Genomic DNA, 21,916 nt, shown 5'->3' with positions numbered 1-21,916 from the left:
CAAATGAATGTGTCTCCACTCTGTCAGGACCTCTTACAAGTGCAATCCTTTACCTGCCTGAGCTATATAGCTCTTTATGCCACGTATTTACTACAGTGGGTAAAGGTATGTTACCCCCATACCTGTATATTACAAGGCTATTCTCAATACCCATGTCAGCCCTATATATCCCAATGTGGCTAGGCATGATTAAGGTGCTGCTTTGTGGATAAAGTCATGGATAGTTCTTAAACGGGCTGTCATGGTGGCAATTGACATTTTTTGCCCTCTTCCCCAGACTAACCTAACTGTATGTGCATTAAGCAAGGGTAGAGATCAACAAATTCAAAGTATTACCTTCTCCCCTCCTCACCTGCCGGTCACTGTTATAATGATTATTCAATCTGGTTCAGGCTGACTATCTACACCTGGCTAATTCGGTGACTAAGACCAAAGCATTAAATTGTCCCACCTGGCTGTAATATCACCAACACATTACCGATACCCCCAACTGCTTCCTCCTCACACCTGGCTATATTATCACCAGTGCCCACAGATGCCCCATCCTCACACCTGGATATATTATCATCATTGCCCACAGATGCCCCATATTTATCTTTAAACCTGGCTATATTATCACCAATGCCCACAGATGCCCCATCCTCACACTTGGCTATACTATCACCAATGCCCACAGATGTCCCATCCTCACACTTGGCTATATTATCACCAATGCCCACAGATGCCCCATCCTTACACCTGGGTATAATATCACCAATGCCATAAACTGGTCCATCATCACACCTATCTGTAAAGTAATCAACCCAAAGCTGCATTATCCCATTTCTCACACCTGGCTGTAAAGTAACCAATAGCCCCAACCTCAAACCTGGCTGTAATGTAGCCAACCCAAAGACACAGCTGCCTCATCCTCACACCTGGCTGTAATATCACCAATGCCCCCAACTGCACCATCCTGATGCCTGGCTGTAATATAGCCAACCAAAAGACCTAACAGCCCAATCCTCACACCTGGCTGTAATGTAGCCAACCCAAAGACACAGCTGCCCCATCCACAAGTCTGGCTGTAATATCACCAATGATCCCAACTTCCCCATCCATATTCCTAGTTGTAATATAGCCAACGACTCCAACTGCCACATCCACAAACCTGGCTGTGATATCAATTATTCCAACTGCAACATCCACAGACCCGGCTGTAGTAATATCAATAACATTTCCAAATGCATCAACCTAACACCTGGCTGTAATATCATCAATAAATCAGACTGCCCCTTCCACATACCTAGCTGTCATGAGGCCTATACTCTCAATTATACTCCTGGTGATACCCACATCCTCACACTGAACCAACATTGCACCTGCCTTTTAGAAACCCATTCAAGTTGATACTTCACCAAACAGTACCCACTTGTTACCATCTCCCATTAGAGGTGATACCACGAGTTACCTCCAGCGTTATGGTATTTAAGGTATACCTGTAATCATTCTGCATTGTAGTGGTTATGGTACCTAAATTATAGTCGTAACCCTCGCTCTGTTTCATGGGGTTTATACCCATCATCAAACTGATTTGTTATGGTCCATAAACCACAGTAATAATTCTTACTGCATTCCAGATGTTCCCTTTACTTTCACATCTTGCTGTTTTGGAACCTATTCCATCGCAGGAATATTTCTCATTCTAGAAGTTGCCCCCACTTTCACACCTGAATGTTATGATAACTGTTATGATAGATGTAACCCTCCCCATTCCAGATGTTACCCCTATGCTCACCTGACTGTCATGGTGTATAAGCCGCAGTTCATATTCCGGCAAAATGTCCCTCCTGTTATTGACATCTTCCAGGGCCATCTGTGCAGCAGGGTGACAGGCCTGTCCACCGGGCCACCCCCCACTCATGGGGAAGAGAGCACCCACGTGCAGCGCTCTCTTACCTGAGACCGCAGTACACAGCAAGAGCGTCAGCACAGACACGCACAGAGAGACAGACATGACCAAAGGGGAAGACATCATTGGGGGGGAGAGAAGCAGAAGACACGGAAGAGGCCTGGGAGACTGGGGGTACAAGTAGGCATTGTGAGGCAAACAGAAATAAAGAGAGAAAAGAACAGTAACGGAGAGTGCGGATTGGCGATGGGGAAGAAAACAAACACAGATAGAGGAGAAGAAGAAATTATAAATTTAAAAGATGTACAAGAGGAGAGCAAATAGATGCAACAGGAAGAAAAGAGAAAGGATAGATTAAGACAAGGCAGGCAATGAAAAACAAATAGACAGATTGTGGGGGGAACGGCTGGATAGAGAAAAGGGGAACAGAAAGAGAAGAATGGATGCGGAACAAAATAGAAGAATGATGGTAAGATTATGGAAGGGAAGAGTGGAAACACAGAGAAGGTGAGACCACCAGTAGCAGAATCAGACTGGCAGGAACAGCTGAGAGAGCCAGCCCGGGGATGAGGTGTGAGAGAGCCGCAGCATCTGCATGATTCCTGATTTGATTCTGCAGTCTAGAGAGCGACAGAGAGATGGAGAGAGAGAGCAAGAGAGGGAGCAGGAGGGGGGGGGGGAGGAGACACATTGATGTCACCCACGCCGAAGGGAGCTAGGGATTACAAAGAGAATGAGAAATGAGAGAGGAAGAGAGGAGGGGGAGATGTGAGATGGACAGAGGGAGAGATGGAGAAAAAGGAGTAAGAAAGGGAGATTGCAGAAAAAGGGAGAGTGAAAACATAGAGAAAGTAAGAAATGGCAAAGAAACAGCAGGTTGGGGGGAGTGAGCTTTTAAATGGTATAGTGAGCAAGGGGTAAGAGGAGCAGGAGACACAATGGGAGTGAGAATGATAACAGAGAAAGACACTGTGTGTGGAAACCAGAACATAGAGAGAGAGGAGAGAGTGTTAGCAAATTAAATGATCTTATCTGAAGAGATAAGGTCAGAGCTTTATGGGCCATGGAAACGGATCAATAAGTAACAATAAAGAGATAGGGATGTAGGGAGAGCGTAATAGACTGGGATACGGGGAGAGCGTAATAGACTGGGATACGGGGAGAGCGTTATAGACTGGGATACGGGGAGAGCGTAATAGACTGGGATACGGGGAGAGCGTAATAGACTGGGATACGGAGAGAGCGTAATAGACTGGGATACGGAGAGAGCGTAATAGACTGGGATACGGGGAGAGCGTTATAGACTGGGATACGGGGAGAGCGTTATAGACTGGGATACGGGGAGAGCGTTATAGACTGGGATACGGGGAGAGCGTTATAGACTGGGATACGGGGAGAGCGTTATAGACTGGGATACGGGGAGAGCGTTATAGACTGGGATACGGGGAGAGCGTTATAGACTGGGATACGGGGAGAGCGTTATAGACTGGGATACGGGGAGAGCGTTATAGACTGGGATACGGGGAGAGCGTTATAGACTGGGATACGGGGAGAGCGTTATAGACTGGGATACGGGGAGAGCGTTATAGACTGGGATACGGAGAGAGCGTTATAGACTGGGATACGGAGAGCGTTATAGACTGGGATACGGAGAGAGAGTTATAGACTGGGATACGGAGAGAGAGTTATAGACTGGGATACGGGGAGAGAGTTATAGATTGGGATACGGGGAGAGCGTTATAGACTGGGATACGGGGAGAGCGTTATAGACTGGGATACGGGGAGAGAGTTATAGACTGGGATACGGAGAGAGAGTTATAGACTGGGATACGGAGAGAGAGTTATAGACTGGGATACGGAGAGAGAGTTATAGACTGGGATACGGGGAGAGCGTAATAGACTGGGATACGGGGAGAGCGTAATAGACTGGGATACGGGGAGAGCGTAATAGACTGGGATACGGGGAGAGCGTAATAGACTGGGATACGGGGAGAGCGTAATAGACTGGGATACGGGGAGAGCGTAATAGACTGGGATACGGGGAGAGCGTAATAGACTGGGATACGGGGAGAGCGTTATAGACTGGGATACGGGGAGAGCGTTATAGACTGGGATACGGGGAGAGCGTTATAGACTGGGATACGGGGAGAGAGTTATAGACTGGGATACGGGGAGAGAGTTATAGACTGGGATACGGGGAGAGAGTTATAGACTGGGATACGGGGAGAGAGTTATAGACTGGGATACGGGGAGAGAGTTATAGACTGGGATGCAGGGAGAGAGTTATAGACTGGGATACAGGGAGAAAGTTATAGACTGGGATACGGGGAGAGAGTTATAGACTGGGATACGGGGAGAGCGTTATAGACTGGGATACGGGGAGAGCGTTATAGACTGGGATACGGGGAGAGCGTTATAGACTGGGATACGGGGAGAGAGTTATAGACTGGGATACGGAGAGAGAGTTATAGACTGGGATACGGGGAGAGAGTTATAGACTGGGATACGGGGAGAGAGTTATAGACTGGGATACGGGGAGAGCGTAATAGACTGGGATACGGGGAGAGCGTAATAGACTGGGATACGGGGAGAGCGTAATAGACTGGGATACGGGGAGAGCGTAATAGACTGGGATACGGGGAGAGCGTAATAGACTGGGATACGGGGAGAGCGTAATAGACTGGGATACGGGGAGAGCGTAATAGACTGGGATACGGGGAGAGCGTTATAGACTGGGATACGGGGAGAGCGTTATAGACTGGGATACGGGGAGAGCGTTATAGACTGGGATACGGGGAGAGAGTTATAGACTGGGATGCAGGGAGAGAGTTATAGACTGGGATGCAGGGAGAGAGTTATAGACTGGGATACAGGGAGAGAGTTATAGACTGGGATACAGGGAGAAAGTTATAGACTGGGATACAGGGAGAGAGTTATAGACTGGGATACGGTGAGAGCGTTATATGAAGATACAGGGAGAGCGTTATAGACTGGGATACGGGGAGAGCGTTATAGACTGGGATACGGGGAGAGCGTTATAGACTGGGATACGGGGAGAGCGTTATAGACTGGTATACGGGGAGAGCGTTATAGACTGGGATGCGGGGAGAGCGTTATAGACTGGGATGCGGGGAGAGCGTTATAGACTGGGATGCGGGGAGAGCGTTATAGACTGGGATACGGGGAGAGAGTTATCGACTGGGATACGGGGAGAGAGTTATCGACTGGGATACGGGGAGAGAGTTATCGACTGGGATACGGGGAGAGAGTTATCGACTGGGATACGGGGAGAGAGTTATATGAAGATACAGGGAGAGCGTTATAGACTGGGATATGGGGAGAGAGTTATAGACTGGGATACGGAGAGAGAGTTATATGAAGATACAGGGAGAGCGTTATCGACTGGGATACGGGGAGAGAGTTATATGAAGATACAGGGAGAGCATTATAGACAGGGATACGGGGAGAGAGTTATAGACAGGGATACGGGGAGAGAGTTATAGACAGGGATACGGGGAAAGAGTTATATGAAGATACAGGGAGAGCATTATAGACAGGGATACGGGGAGAGAGTTATAGACAGGGATATGGGGAAAGAGTTATATGAAGATACAGGGAGAGAGTTATATGAAGATACAGGGAGAGAGTTATAGACAGGGATACGGGGAGAGTTATAGACAGGGATACGGGGAGAGAGTTATATGAAGATACAGGGAGAGAATTATAGACTGGGATACGTGGAGAGAGTTATATGAAGATACAGGGAGAGAGTTATAGACTGGGATACGGGGAGAAAGTTATATGAAGATACAGGGAGAGAGTTATAGACTGGGATACGGGGAGAAAGTTATAGACTGGGATACGGGGAGAGAGTTATAGACTGGGATACGGGGAGAGAGTTATAGACTGGGATACGGGGAGAGAGTTATATGAAGATACAGGGAGAGCGTTATAGACTGGGATACGGGGAGAGAGTGATAGATGGGGATACGGAGAGAGAGAGGTATAGACTGGGATACAGGGAGAAAATGATAGCTATGAAAATAGATACAGTTACAGATCCAAATACAGAATTTTAGAATGAGATCCAAGTGGATTATTAATCGACTGGGGGAGTGCCATAATATCTATATATTATATATTCATTCATACACACACACACACACACAATATATATAGTCATGGGTAGCAGAAAATGTAAAGATGGCATGAGGAAAACAAAAGTTAAAGTTGCGTAAGTAAAGCAGAAGGAATTGACCTGCAGGTAAAGGGCAATAATGGGTTTGAACGAGTGATATGTGAGAGCAGAGTGTTGTATGACTGGTGATCCTGCTACCCAAATCTGTCCATTCCCCCTCCCATGCTTCACTTCTCCCTCATTCAATCTGTATTTAGGTCAAAAGAGATTTTTACTGAATCTTTTAAAAATCTACATACATTTAAGGTAAAAAGTAGGGAGGGGTGACAGAGAGGAAGTGTGAGCGAGAAAGTAAAAAGGAGGCAATTAGAGAAAGTAAAATTAGATATAAGATAGAATAATGAGGGGAGAAACACAGCCACGGAAATAAATTAATACAACGATTGGATTTCGAGTTTCGTGGGTAAGAGAACAAAAACTCAGTGGTCAAAAGAAAAAAAGGGAATGATAAAAGTAAAAAAGAGAAAAGAAAGGAAGGAACAAGACACAAAAGAAGAACAAAAAAATAAAGGAATGTAGCGAAAAAAAACATAAAGTAAAAATATTAATGAAGAAAATAAGATTTAATGAGTCGGATGGGGAAAGGCGAACATGTAAAAAGAGAAAACCTGCCAATGAGGGATCAAACATTGCGCAGGAAGCATTGTGATATGGTATAAAGGGCAGATGTGGGGGACGGAGGGTAATGAGACCCAGAAATCAGTGCAAGGCTGTCAAGGGGTGAGAAAGAGAGAATCAGGAGAAGAGAAGGAGACTTAAATTAGGTAAATGAACCCTTTGAATATCAGCAGGTTAATTACTCTGTGCGATGTGCAGTACCACCGGCAGCCAAGACTTAAATATCGCAAACTAGAACCGTCGCTGGATTGGAAAACGGTGAAAATGTGAGGAGTGTGTAACGAAACCTGGAAAACACTTCACAGACACAGAGTGAGCGAGAGAATGAGGTAGGTGGGGGAAGGAGAGAATTAGAGACTGGAGATAAGTGAATTATCCAGAGAAGGAGTTGGTAAGATGAAACACAGAGGGCAAAAAAAATGAGTCATGAACCAAAAAAAAAAATGCCAACCACATAGAAAAAAAGGGTGAAACACAATGTAAAGGCTGTGCATTGTCTGAGCTCAGAATTCTTCGGCAAACCTTTTATTATTATTTATAAATCGCCAACAAATTCCACTGTATGCATCCCCGTGGGGGGTAAAATAATTTGTATGTTACGCTCTAGCTGTGCCAGCAAAACAAGGTACAGGATTACAAGGTAAATTAAAAAATAAATATGGATAGGAAAGGAAAGGAAAGGAAAGGAAAAAAGAAAGTCTAATCCAATAGCGAACTTTCAGCTAGCTATCGGGTTGTTCCATTTCCACTTTAAATGCAATAGGTTTTACACGTTATAAAAAGGTATCCTGGAATTGTAATAATTATAGATTGATGGAGAAGGTAAATGTACACCGAGAAGTGTTAAAGATGCAAGACAGAAGTTACCAGGGAAGTGCAGTAAAAGGGGTGACGGGGGTGAGGTTTTAGAAGAAGGGTTAGCGGCAAATCGAGAAAGAGCAAAAATAAGGATAAAGTAGAGATGGATGAGGCCGGATAGATTGGGAGATAGGTAGAAAAAGACAAATGGAGTATGGGATAGACGGACTCTAAACTGATAGACAGACAGGCGATGGATGGAGAGAGATGGATAAGGCTGATAGTTAGCAGGTAATTAGTAAGATGACAGTCTTAAAATAAATATTAAAAAGGGGATAGAGAGCAGATTTATCACAATGCATTGTCAATATATATTTAAAAATACTGTCACTTTAATTATTTAGATAGTTATGGCACTTTCTTATTTTTTTATGTTTTTAATTGTTTTGCATTTTGAGTGATATATTAACAATGCACTGACAAAGGATTAATTTAATGGACTTTAATTTATATCCATTTATCACTATGTGTCACTATTTAAGTAGTTGTTTATCTCCCATGTTAAAAAATAGTGTAGGACCCAGCGATTTTGGGGTACTGTGACATAGTGGTGGGCTTAACACGATATGGCCATATGGTGGAACTGAATCGCCATATATCCCCCAAATCACAGAGAAAGGCGATTTTAAGAAGCCTTGTAAAATGTAAAACTCTATTTGTCTGTGTGCGCGCTGTTCCTTAGTCTGTAGAGTATAAAATTAGACATTGTGAGAACAAGAGAGTAATCACCCCAAAAAAAACAGAGTGTGAAAAATACTGAAAGTAAGTGGCAACAGGAGATTACATACAAGAGATGTTCTATATCAAGGCCTGGAATCAGTGGCGTGAGCTGGGGGCAGGAGCTCAACATACAAAATCTGATACAATAGAAAATCCACTATGTGAGCTGTAAGACTCGCTTTAAGAGATTACAGCTTCAATCCCAAATTTCAGCTCCAGAAGAAAACAAAAGCTGCCAAGTCTCCCGAGACACGACGAGGCCAGAGTAGAACAAGCTGCGGGGTATGTCAATCATTGCTGCGGGTTGAGAGACACTCCATACAAAGCCCAGGAGACCAGGGCCACTCACAGTTTGACTCATTGATAGACAGTGTTCCTTACCACCAAGCAGACACCATAGCAAATTTTATTTGTCACAGGAATATATTGGATGTGAATTGCGTTAATAGAAAGGTGAAAAAGAAAGGTAAATAGGAAGATAAAAAATTAGTTCAAGTAGCTACACAGGGATGATTGGCAGGCAGTGTAAGTAATAAAGTAACACATACGAGAGACAGAGAGGGATTCCTTGTGTAGATGGCACAGGTAGGGATAGAGAGGAGTATAGGTAGGGATGGAGATGGGTACAGGTAGGGATAGAGAGGAGTATAGGTAGGGATGGAGATGGGTACAGGTAGGGATGGGTACAGGTAGATATAGAGATGGGTACAGGTAGGGATAGAGAGGAGTATAGGTAGGGATGGAGATGGGTACAGGTAGGGATGGGTACAGGTAGATATAGAGATGGGTACAGGTAGGGATAGAGAGGAGTATAGGTAGGGAAGGAGATGGGTACAGGTAGGGATGGGTACAGGTAGATATAGAGATGGGTACAGGTAGGGATAGAGAGGAGTATAGGTAGGGATGGAGATGGGTACAGGTAGGGATGGGTACAGGTAGATATAGAGATGGGTACAGGTAGGGATAGAGAGGAGTATAGGTAGGGATAGGGATGGGTACAGGTAGGGATAGAGAGGAGTATGTGTAGGGAGGGAGGAAAGAAGCAGATAGATAAAGTCTATAGATAGCAAGAGGTAGTTAAAATGAGGACGAAGTGAGAGAATGTAAAAGATGGACGTTGCTGATGAGGGCAGATGCTGGGTGAGAGGGATTAATAAAAAATAAAAAAAAAAGACCAAAAGAAGAGGAAGAGGTAGTGAGATAAAGTGCTGATATGTCACTAGAAAAGTGGGTGAGGTGGGTAAAGGTATGAAAGGTAGGTGGTGGGATAATCTGAGAAATGGGCAAGAGGTAACCCAAAAACTGAGCAAAAAAAAAAATAGTTACAGGGAGCTAGTTAACTATATGGAAAGATGGGTGAAAGGAAGATAGGCACAGAAATGAAAGGTGCCTGGTAGGATGGATGGGCAGATGGGACACATGCTAGTAAGATCAAGGGGGCAAGAAAGGAAGTTAAAGAGATAAAAGGGTATAGATTATTGAGTGGATTGCATGAGAAATAGATAAAAGAGTGCTGGGAATCTACATAAATGGCAGGAGAGAAAGCTATAAATTATACATAGAGAGATCTCTGGGTGCAGACTGGGGAGGGTGAGAAGCTGGTATATATAAAGACTGGGGAGGGTGAGAACCTGCTATTTAAAGAATGAGGGAGGGTGAGAACCTGGTATATAAAGACTGGGGGAGGGTGAGAAGCTGGTATATAAAGACTGGGGGAGGGTGAGAAGCTGGTATATATAAAGACTGGGGAGGGTGAGAACCTGATATATAAAGACTGGGGGAAGGTGAGAAGCTGGTATATAAAGACTGGGGGAAGGTGAGAAGCTGGTATATAAAGACTGGGGGAGGGTGAGAAGCTGGTATATAAAGACTGGGGGAGGGTGAGAACCTGGTATATAAAGAATGAGGGAGGGTGAGAACCTGCTATATATAAAGACTGGGGGAGGGTGAGAACCTGGTATATAAAGACTGGGGGAGGGTGAGAACCTGGTATATAAAGACTGGGGGAGGGTGAGAAGCTGGTATATAAAGACTGGGGGAGGGTGAGAACCTGGTATATAAAGACTGGGGGAGGGTGAGAAGCTGATATATAAAGACTGGGGGAGGATGAGAAGCTGATATATAAAGACTGGGGGAGGGTGAGAACCTGGTATATAAAGACTGGGGGAGGGTGAGAACCTGGTATATAAAGACTGGGGGAGGGTGAGAAGCTGGTATATAAAGACTGGGGGAGGGTGAGAAGCTGGTATATAAAGACTGGGGGAGGGTGAGAAGCTGGTATATAAAGACTGGGAGGGTGAGAAGCTGGTATATAAAGACTGGGAGGGTGAGAAGCTGATATATAAAGACTGGGAGGGTGAGAAGCTGATATATAAAGACTGGGGGAGGGTGAGAAGCTGGTATATAAAGACTGGGGGAGGGTGAGAACCTGGTATATAAAGACTGGGGGAGGGTGAGAACCTGGTATATAAAGACTGGGGAGGGTGAGAACCTGGTATATAAAGACTGGGGGAGGGTGAGAAGCTGGTATATAAAGACTGGGAGGGTGAGAAGCTGGTATATAAAGACTGGGAGGGTGAGAAGCTGATATATAAAGACTGGGAGGGTGAGAAGCTGATATATAAAGACTGGGGGAGGGTGAGAAGCTGGTATATAAAGACTGGGGGAGGGTGAGAAGCTGGTATATAAAGACTGGGAGGGTGAGAAGCTGGTATATAAAGACTGGGAGGGTGAGAAGCTGATATATAAAGACTGGGAGGGTGAGAAGCTGATATATAAAGACTGGGGGAAGGTGAGAAGCTGGTATATAAAGACTGGGGGAGGGTGAGAAGCTGGTATATAAAGACTGGGGGAGGGTGAGAAGCTGGTATATAAAGACTGGGGGAGGGTGAGAAGCTGGTATATAAAGACTGGGGGAGGGTGAGAAGCTGGTATATAAAGACTGGGGGAGGGTGAGAAGCTGGTATATAAAGACTGGGGGAGGGTGAGAAGCTGGTATATAAAGACTGGGGGAGGGTGAGAAGCTGGTATATAAAGACTGGGGGAGGGTGAGAAGCTGGTATATAAAGAGTAAAGTTCAGAAAAAAAGAGTGAGATGTAGCTGAACCCCTTAAGGACACATGACATGTGTGACATGTCATGATTCCCTTTTATTCCAGAAGTTTGGTCCTTAATGGGTTAAAGGGTCATTGAGATAAGTAGACAAAGAGGTAAGTACACAAAGTATATGACTAGGAATACAAATATAGTGAAGGAAGAGAAAGGGAATTTAAAGACACAGGGAAAGCAAGGTTATAGCAACACACTACAGACAGACAAAGGTCCAGTTATATCATACACGGAGACAGCAAGGTTATATCATACACGGGGACAGCAAGGTTATATCATACACAGAGACAGTCAGGATAGATCATACACAGAGACAGTCAGGATAGATCATACACAGGGACAGCAAGGTTATATCATACACAGGGACAGCAAGGTTATATCATACACAGAGACAGTCGGGATATATTATATACAGTGAGAGTCAGGATATATTACACACAGACTGTCAGGATAGATCATACACGGGGACAGCAAGGTTATATCATACACGGGGACAGCAAGGTTATATCATACACGGGGACAGCAAGGTTATATCATACACGGGGACAGCAAGGTTATATCATACACGGGGACAGCAAGGTTATATCATACACGGGGACAGCAAGGTTATATCATACACGGGGACAGCAAGGTTATATCATACACGGGGACAGCAAGGTTATATCATACACGGGGACAGTCAGGATAGATTATATACAGAGAGAGTCAGGATATATTACACACGGAGAGAGTCAGGATATATTACACACGGAGAGAGTCAGGATATATTACACACGGAGAGAGTCAGGATATATTACACACAGACACAGTCAAGATATATTACACACAGAGACAGTCAAGATATATTACACACAGACAGTCAGGATATATTACACACGGAGAGAGTCAGGATATATTATACACAGAGACAGTCAGGATATATTACACACAGAGACAGTCAAGATATATTACACACAGACAGTCAGGATAGATCATACACAGAGACAGTCAGGATATATTATATACAGTGAGAGTCAGGATATATTACACACGGAGAGAGTCAGGATATATTACACACAGAGAGAGTCAGGATATATTACACACAGAGAGAGTCAGGATATATTACACACAGAGAGAGTCAGGATATATTACACACAGAGAGAGTCAGGATATATTACACACAGAGAGAGTCAGGATATATTACACACAGAGAGAGTCAGGATATATTACAAACAGAGAGAGTCAGGATATATTACACACAGAGAGAGTCAGGATATATTACACACAGAGAGAGTCAGGATATATTACACACAGAGAGAGTCAGGATATATTACACACAGAGAGAGTCAGGATATATTACACACAGAGAGAGTCAGGATATATTACACACAGAGAGAGTCAGGATATATTACACACGGAGAGAGTCAGGATATATTACACACGGAGAGAGTCAGGATATATTACACACGGAGAGAGTCAGGATATATTACACACAGAGAGAGTCAGGATATATTACACACGGAGAGAGTCAGGATATATTACACACGGAGAGAGTCAGGATATATTATACACAGAGACAGTCAGGATATATTACACACAGAGACAGTCAAGATATATTACACACAGAGACAGTCAAGATATATTACACACAGAGACAGTCAAGATATATTACACACAGACAGTCAGGATAGATCATACACAGAGACAGTCAGGATATATTACACACAGAGACAGTCAAGATATATTACACACAGAGACAGTCAAGATATATTACACACAGAGACAGTCAAGATATATTACACACAGAGACAGTCAAGATATATTACACACAGACAGTCAGGATAGATCATACACAGAGACAGTCAGGATATATTACACACAGTGAGAGTCAGGATATATTACACACGGAGAGAGTCAGGATATATTACACACAGAGAGAGTCAGGATATATTACACACAGAGAGAGTCAGGATATATTACACACAGAGAGAGTCAGGATATATTACACACGGAGAGAGTCAGGATATATTACACACAGAGAGAGTCAGGATATATTACACACGGAGAGAGTCAGGATATATTACACACGGAGAGAGTCAGGATATATTATACACAGAGACAGTCAGGATATATTACACACAGAGACAGTCAAGATATATTACACACAGAGACAGTCAAGATATATTACACACAGAGACAGTCAAGATATATTACACACAGACAGTCAGGATAGATCATACACAGAGACAGTCAGGATATATTACACACAGTGAGAGTCAGGATATATTACACACGGAGAGAGTCAGGATATATTACACACGGAGAGAGTCAGGATATATTACACACAGGGAGAGTCAGGATATATTACACACAGAGAGAGTCAGGATATATTACACACAGAGAGAGTCAGGATATATTACACACAGAGAGAGTCAGGATATATTACACACGGAGAGAGTCAGGATATATTACACACAGAGAGAGTCAGGATATATTACACACAGAGAGAGTCAGGATATATTACACACGGAGAGAGTCAGGATATATTACACACGGAGAGAGTCAGGATATATTACACACGGAGAGAGTCAGGATATATTACACACGGAGAGAGTCAGGATATATTATACACAGAGAGAGTCAGGATATATTATACACAGAGACAGTCAGGATATATTACACACAGAGACAGTCAAGATATATTACACACAGAGACAGTCAAGATATATTACACACAGAGACAGTCAAGATATATTACACACAGACAGTCAGGATAGATCATACACAGAGACAGTCAGGATATATTACACACAGAGACAGTCAAGATATATTACACACAGAGAGAGTCAGGATATATTACACACAGAGAGAGTCAGGATATATTACACACGGAGAGAGTCAGGATATATTACACACGGAGAGAGTCAGGATATATTACACACAGAGAGAGTCAGGATATATTACACACGGAGAGAGTCAGGATATATTACACACGGAGAGAGTCAGGATATATTATACACAGAGACAGTCAGGATATATTACACACAGAGACAGTCAAGATATATTACACACAGAGACAGTCAAGATATATTACACACAGAGACAGTCAAGATATATTACACACAGACAGTCAGGATAGATCATACACAGAGACAGTCAGGATATATTACACACAGAGACAGTCAAGATATATTACACACAGACAGTCAGGATAGATCATACACAGAGACAGTCAAGATATATTACACACAGAGACAGTCAAGATATATTACACACAGAGACAGTCAAGATATATTACACACAGACAGTCAGGATAGATCATACACAGAGACAGTCAGGATATATTACACACAGTGAGAGTCAGGATATATTACACACGGAGAGAGTCAGGATATATTACACACAGAGAGAGTCAGGATATATTACACACAGAGAGAGTCAGGATATATTACACACGGAGAGAGTCAGGATATATTACACACGGAGAGAGTCAGGATATATTACACACAGAGAGAGTCAGGATATATTACACACGGAGAGAGTCAGGATATATTACACACGGAGAGAGTCAGGATATATTATACACAGAGACAGTCAGGATATATTACACACAGAGACAGTCAAGATATATTACACACAGAGACAGTCAAGATATATTACACACAGAGACAGTCAAGATATATTACACACAGACAGTCAGGATAGATCATACACAGAGACAGTCAGGATATATTACACACAGTGAGAGTCAGGATATATTACACACGGAGAGAGTCAGGATATATTACACACAGAGAGAGTCAGGATATATTACACACAGAGAGAGTCAGGATATATTACACACAGAGAGAGTCAGGATATATTACACACAGAGAGAGTCAGGATATATTACACACGGAGAGAGTCAGGATATATTACACACAGAGAGAGTCAGGATATATTACACACAGAGAGAGTCAGGATATATTACACACGGAGAGAGTCAGGATATATTACACACGGAGAGAGTCAGGATATATTACACACGGAGAGAGTCAGGATATATTACACACGGAGAGAGTCAGGATATATTATACACAGAGACAGTCAGGATATATTACACACAGAAAGTCAGGATATATTATACACAGAGACAGTCAGGATATATCATACACAGAGACAGTCAGGATATATTACACACAGAGACAGTCAGGTCATATCATGCACGTTGACAGTCAGGATATATTACACACAGAGACGGTCAGGATATAGCATGCACAGGGAAACTGACACAACGTGCAGAGACAGAAGACAGACTTACGTGAAGAGTCCAAGCGCCTGACTGCAGAGAGAAAGCGCAAAACGTGTTAGACAGCAATGTGTAAAAGAGAAAGACCGATTCAGTGATTTACATGCCGGAAAGGATGCTGGTAAGTTAGGAACGACAGATAAAGGCTTACATCACGGTCGGGTAATTACAGCACTACACCTGTTGTACAGCAACTCCCATCACCCTAAGCCTGGATGCGGAAGATTACACCATGAACAATCAAGAGTAACTATGTTGCACATCCTTGTTTAATTACTGGATTTGATTTCAATGAAGGTGCTTCTGTCAGTGACACTGTGGTGGCCTGTGGTTTCTTTGCTGATGTGAACATCCCTATGATACTAAGTAAGGTAGATAGAAAGGAAAGGGGAGAGAGGGAATGGGTGCTGGTAGGGAGCGAGGGGTGGGGTAGTTAGAAAGCAGGGCTGTTTGATTTATATCAATGTGATTTAAATAGATTTTCATTTAAATAATTCATTGATTTTAATTAGTTCCATTATAAGGTAAAGAATGTAAAATCCATTCAGTTAACTACACTTGTAATTATTATTATTATTTACATAGAGCCAGCAAGATTCAGTTGCGCTGTACAATAAGCTGATACAGCAGCAAATAAAACTAAACAGGCTAATAAGTAGAATAGTAGATACAAAATGCAGCGGGTATTCTGGACATTATCTATCGTTTCTGACAAGATGGTTGCCAATACCTTCTGATGGCGTGAGAGAAAATGCACGCACAGTTTAGTACATTAGGTCTTTAACAGAAACACTACGACACCTTATCAAGTCCTGTATTAGTAGGCACAATATGTAAGTAAATGGGATATTTCGAAATCATGGTTGTTAGGGCAACAAGAAGTACGTTTTTATGGACTGCTGGATGTTCTAAAATGGAGTCTGGAGAACCATGTGACACAGTAAGGAGGAGGAGCCAGAATAAAGATGACCTTTAGCTTGTTAGCTCATAAGCAATCTAACTAATCGCTTTGTACAAAAGAGCTTCAATGGCTACACCGGATCTCAGCTCGCGGGCAGGGCCTTCTTTAACTTTTTTATTGGTCTGTGTATATTGTACATTCTCCTCTAATTGTACAACGTGCAGAATATGTTGGTGCTTTATAAATGCCAGTAATAAATAAATAAGAGGACAAATATATTAACAACCAACCAAAATAGACACATAAGATCAGAAATAAAAGCATGCCTCCCATCCATACTGATTTCGGCAGTACATTCAAGATTTTCAGGTCCCACCACGCTGTTCTGTTATGTTCCTTAGTGTCCTGCTTTTGAAGAAACCAGGAAAATGTCCCCAAATAGTGTAGCATCGTAGATGCACTCGTGCTGCATTCAGGGCCCTAGGTCCCTCAAGAGAGTACTGAAACAGTGCTCCCTGCACGTCCTGCCCTCAGTGGGCTGGCCAGCTTGATTGGCAACCAGCCTGGTGTGCTTTCCTGCCGGTAATGATGGAATCCACCCCTTTTACCCTTTTCCCACCAGTGTCCTGCTTCCCGGGATTCCAATGTTGGGTATGTACAGGCAACATGACACAAGTCGCCACGGAGAAATGTAGGTGTGCTTAACTTGGTTGACAACTTTAGCTGGTTGGAAAAAATACCCTATTTGAGTGTATTTCATGGAAATTTCAGCTTAACAGCAAATGCAAATATTGTGATCCAGGGTGTAACAGATCACTTGGCACCCCGATTGGGCACCTCTGCCAACAAATGCTTCCTAGCTGACGCTGAGGACCATAAGCACCGCACCAGACACCCCAACCGCCGTAGCTTAGCTGGGATCTCGACGTCTTCCTCCCACCCTGGACCAACCTCGGCTATCCAGGACCGTGTGGGAAGGACCTCTCCTACTTCAGAGAACGTAGCAGGAACAGCTCTTACAAGAGCTAGTGATTAGAACCCAGGGGAGTATAAAGAGTATAGCAATCCCCAGTGTGAATATAGCAGTTCCCCTCCAATCACAAGACGAGGCTACGTGTTGAGGGTTAAACAGGGACTGAATTTTTATGGAGGAACACTGGCCTTTTATTTTTTATTTATTTATTATTTATTTATTATTGCCATTTATATAGCGCCAACAGATTCCGTAGCGCTTTACAATATTATGAGAGGGGGATTTAACTATAAATAGGACAGTTACAAATAAACTTACAGGAACAATAGGTTGAAGAGGACCCTGCTCAAACGAGCTTACATTCTATAGGAGGTGGGGTGTAAAACACATTAGGACAGGAATTTACAATCAAATAAGGTGGGCTGCCCTTTCGGAGAGGGCAAGAGACAGGTATGTGAGGTAAGGGTTAGTCTTGGAGGCCATAAGCTTTCCTAAAGAGATGGGTTTTAAGGCACTTCTTAAAAGATGCAAGACTAGGGGAGAGTCTGATGGCGGTAGGCAGGCTATTCCATAGGAAGGGAGCCGCCCGCGAGAAGTCCTGCAAGCGCGAGTTGGCCGTACGAGTGCGGACAACGGACAGGAGGTGGTCACGGGCAGAACGGAGAGACCGAGAAGGGACATACCTATGGATCTGTGAGGAGATATAAGAGGGGCTAGAGTTGTTCAGTGCTTTATAGGTGTGAGTTAGTACCTTGAATTGACTCCTATAGCATACAGGAAGCCAATGTAAGGACTGGCAGAGGGGTGAGGTGTGAGAGAAACGACTAGAGAGGAAAATCAATCTAGCAGCAGCATTCATTACGGACTGTAAGGGTGCAGTACGGCTATTGGGGAGACCAATCAGGAGAGGGTTACAATAATCCATGCGGGAAATTACTAGAGCATGGACAAGCTCCTTGGTAGTATCTGGTGCAAGAAAGGGGCGGATGCGGGCTATGTTTTTAAGATGGAATCTACAGGATTTGGCAACATGCTGGATGTGAGGCTCAAAGGTGAGACCAGAGTCAAGTATGACGCCAAGACAGCGCGCTTGCAAGGATGGACTGATGTTGGTACCACAAACTTGGAGGGAGAGCGAAAGAGGAGGATCAGTATTAGGAGGAGGAAAGACAAGGAGCTCAGTTTTTGAGAGATTGAGTTTCAGAAAGCGGGAGGACATCCAGTCAGAGATGGAAGAAAGGCAAGCAGTGACACGTTGCAGGACGGCAGGGGAGAGGTCCGGGGAGGAGAGATATAGCTGGGTGTCATCAGCGTACAGGTGGTAGTGAAGTTTCCCAACAAAGGTGACGCCCAGGTAGACAGGTGGGCACAGGGACACAAAGTGTACAAGCCAATAAAAACAAAGAGACAATGAATAACACGCCCACATGCAGTACACAAACCCTCCCCTCTGCCTGTGATATAATTAAGTCAGATAATGCATTAACTTAATTATCCCCAGGCAGAAAAAAAACACACATTTTTATAAAGTCCAATAAGTACCGCAAAACATAACATACCCCCATAAATTACATCCCCTGATAGCACGGATCTGGGTGAACAACATATCTAAAAATCACCCAGATCAGATCAGGAGTTCAGACATTTTATGGAAGTCATAGTTTTGCCCAGGCGCAGGCATGGTCCCATGCCCAAAACAGTTCCATAGAATTGCGGCTAAGTGCCGCTGGAGAACCGACCGGGAATCACAAGGTTTTTTTTTATGTCGAAAATAGTTTCAGGGCAAGTCGTCCTGAAGTCTATTCGCGATTTTGGTCCATGCGAACAAGATGGCCGCCACCATGTGTTCGAATGGTGGCCACTTCCGACTGTTCGGGAGTTCGAAGAACCATTGTTTAAAGTCCCAAAAGCCACAAATATGGTCTCTCAACCACAATAAATTAAAGGGGCCATAGTCACAGGGTAAAAGGCTGGCAAGCAGACCCCTCCAAACCCTAGCGGCAAAGTGGCTTTCGTCACACAGGGGATTGTGTCCAGGCTGAAAGCCCATCGCAAAATTGTCCAGGTGCACAAAGAGAAACAATTGGATTTAAATAAAAATAATAAATGAAAAGAAATTTAGATTATTTCAAATTATTTTGTTTTTTGAACCCTGTTCAGAAGAGAGCGAGAGATTGTTAGAATAAGGACTCGCGAGAGAAGATTATAGTCTACTGGATGTTACTTTATGAAGTAGCTTTATCAACATGAGAACGCAACAAACTAAAATCTCTCCCACGTCTCACACTCTAAGAGACCCAAATTATAGTCCAAGCGGACTATAATTAAACTAGACCAAGATATATATAATGACAGTTAATGTCTGTCACTTGATGAATGACAAAGCGGTAAACATAAATTACTGAAGAGTTCTCATGACAGTATTTCCATTTCCTTATCAAGTAACGAACATGTAATGTCCATGTAATTGCATTTTGTCATTACAGAAAGATTATACCTTAACTACCACTACCAAACCCGAAAATTTACATTCCAGCCCTGTCACTTCTAGAATTTCACACCCAGTGAACCAGCACACGTTATCACGGAGCCACAAAGCCCCATCATTAATTCATGTGGCCTGGTGGCACGATTCAGTCAAGGCCCGCATAAACCACAACATTCTATTTGATGTTCCAGTCCGTGGCTGATGATGAGAGCAAAAAGGACACACAGAGGAGTTCTCAGACATTTATATTAACCATTTAAAGGTCCCTTGGCTGGAGAAGACAATGAAAACAGAGTCTTTCTAAGTAATCTGTAGCAAAGTGATCTTGCTGGAAGTTAATTATACACCTGGTACATATAATAACACTTGCTGGACAGGCCATTTTCCAACAGATGTATATAGAATTCATGTGTTGCCGGTGGGAAATCAATTATTTAATCACAGTAGTGATCCCACAGGAACAACTGTGATTAATCAACTGGCTTCCCTCTGGAAATAAAAAAAAATTCTATATAGTGCAGCTCAGTGCTTTTAATGACTTGCTTCAGTGAAAACAGAAGTTGTGTGTCTGGTAAGAAAACAAAATGGCTGGTTTGGCAAGCCTACATACTTCACACATGCTGTAGGATGGGTAGTGGAAATCTCATTATATAAGACATGTATCGTTGCATTTCTCTTTGTAAAACCCATGTCTAATTAATGGTTTATAAACAATGAGCAGAGGGGTCTTTTCACTAAACTGTGAATTCTGATGACAGGAGAATTGCCTAGCAAAACGTATTATTAGGATTTATACAGCATTGTATATTCTTTACAATTATACATTGGGGATATTGAATATACAAATAAATATTGGCAAATACAAGGGATACAGAGGCCCCTGCTCAAACAAGCTCACAATCTGAGCGGAAGGGGACGATTTGGATCAAAATATCAGAGTTTGATAAATCTCACCAGTTCAGCCAAGGTTGAGATTTTACCAAACGGAATCAATTGGGCCTTAATTCATCAAGTCGATTTTCAAGTAATCTGACCTCAATGCTTAGTAAACCGACCCCACAGAGTTTGGACATAAACAAAAAATGATCTATGCAGATAATGAGTACTCATTAAATCAAAAGCTGCAAGGATTAAAACAACAGTTAGTAAAATACCACAGGACCACAGGATTTTATTTTAATTTTTATAGCAATGATCTTTATTGCTGTAATATTGTTGAGAGTACATTCAAATTTGCTTTTGGTATAAAAAGCTAAAACCGATGATGAATGTACAAGAGAGACCCCTAGTGGTAAAAACTAGGAACAGTTATTGCCAACTGTTCTGATTTACAGTAATTGGGGCTGCAGGTTATTCTGGACACGTCACTAAAGTGTATTGATGGTCACTGCATGAAAAGTGTTGCCATGTCATGTACTGTGCACATTGGAGAGCAGCTCATTAGAAAGAAGACTGTTGTAGCATATGCATCCTACATATTGCAGGGCAGTTTTTTTGTGTAAAGTGACAATATTCGAGGAAACTTGACAGATCTGGCAGCCCTAGATATAACGAAGCACCTTTGTAAGTACATGGCAGTGTCATCCACCAGTAGAAAGTCCCATCAGACTAATTTTAACATGAGTCACACAGTTACCATGTAGTGAAATAGACATATTACCAACTAGTTTCTATACATACCACTCTGCCAGGATTGGCACAGATTCACTGCCACCTATTAGCAGTGTTGCGGTGTTAAAGAGGTGCAGGCAAGAGATGCATCCTTCGGCCCTTGCAATCCTTTAGGGACATTGTAGGCACTATGACCATTTCAAGTGGCTTGAGTTAGTTATAGTTCATAGAGTCTTTCAGAGTCAACCCATGCTCAACCAATTTAACACTAAATAAGGGTCCC

At 43.0% G+C, this 21,916-nt stretch overlaps 1 protein-coding gene across 1 annotated transcript in view; it reads right to left on the bottom strand.

The window, feature by feature from the left end:
- GABBR1 (gamma-aminobutyric acid type B receptor subunit 1) overlaps positions 1-21,916 on the bottom strand; it is a 79,776-nt gene that overhangs the window by 42,311 nt on the left and 15,549 nt on the right. The window contains exons 4-5 of the mRNA XM_063431607.1: positions 15,673-15,693; positions 1,778-1,938 (exon numbers count right to left, since the gene is read on the bottom strand). Coding sequence (XP_063287677.1) covers positions 1,778-1,938; positions 15,673-15,693 — 182 coding nt within the window. The remainder of the gene's footprint in view (positions 1-1,777; positions 1,939-15,672; positions 15,694-21,916) is intronic.

This window comes from Pelobates fuscus, chromosome 9 (assembly GCF_036172605.1).
Source record: "Pelobates fuscus isolate aPelFus1 chromosome 9, aPelFus1.pri, whole genome shotgun sequence".
Taxonomy (NCBI): Eukaryota; Metazoa; Chordata; class Amphibia; order Anura; family Pelobatidae; genus Pelobates; species Pelobates fuscus.
This window is presented reverse-complemented; position numbering and strand designations above follow the sequence as displayed.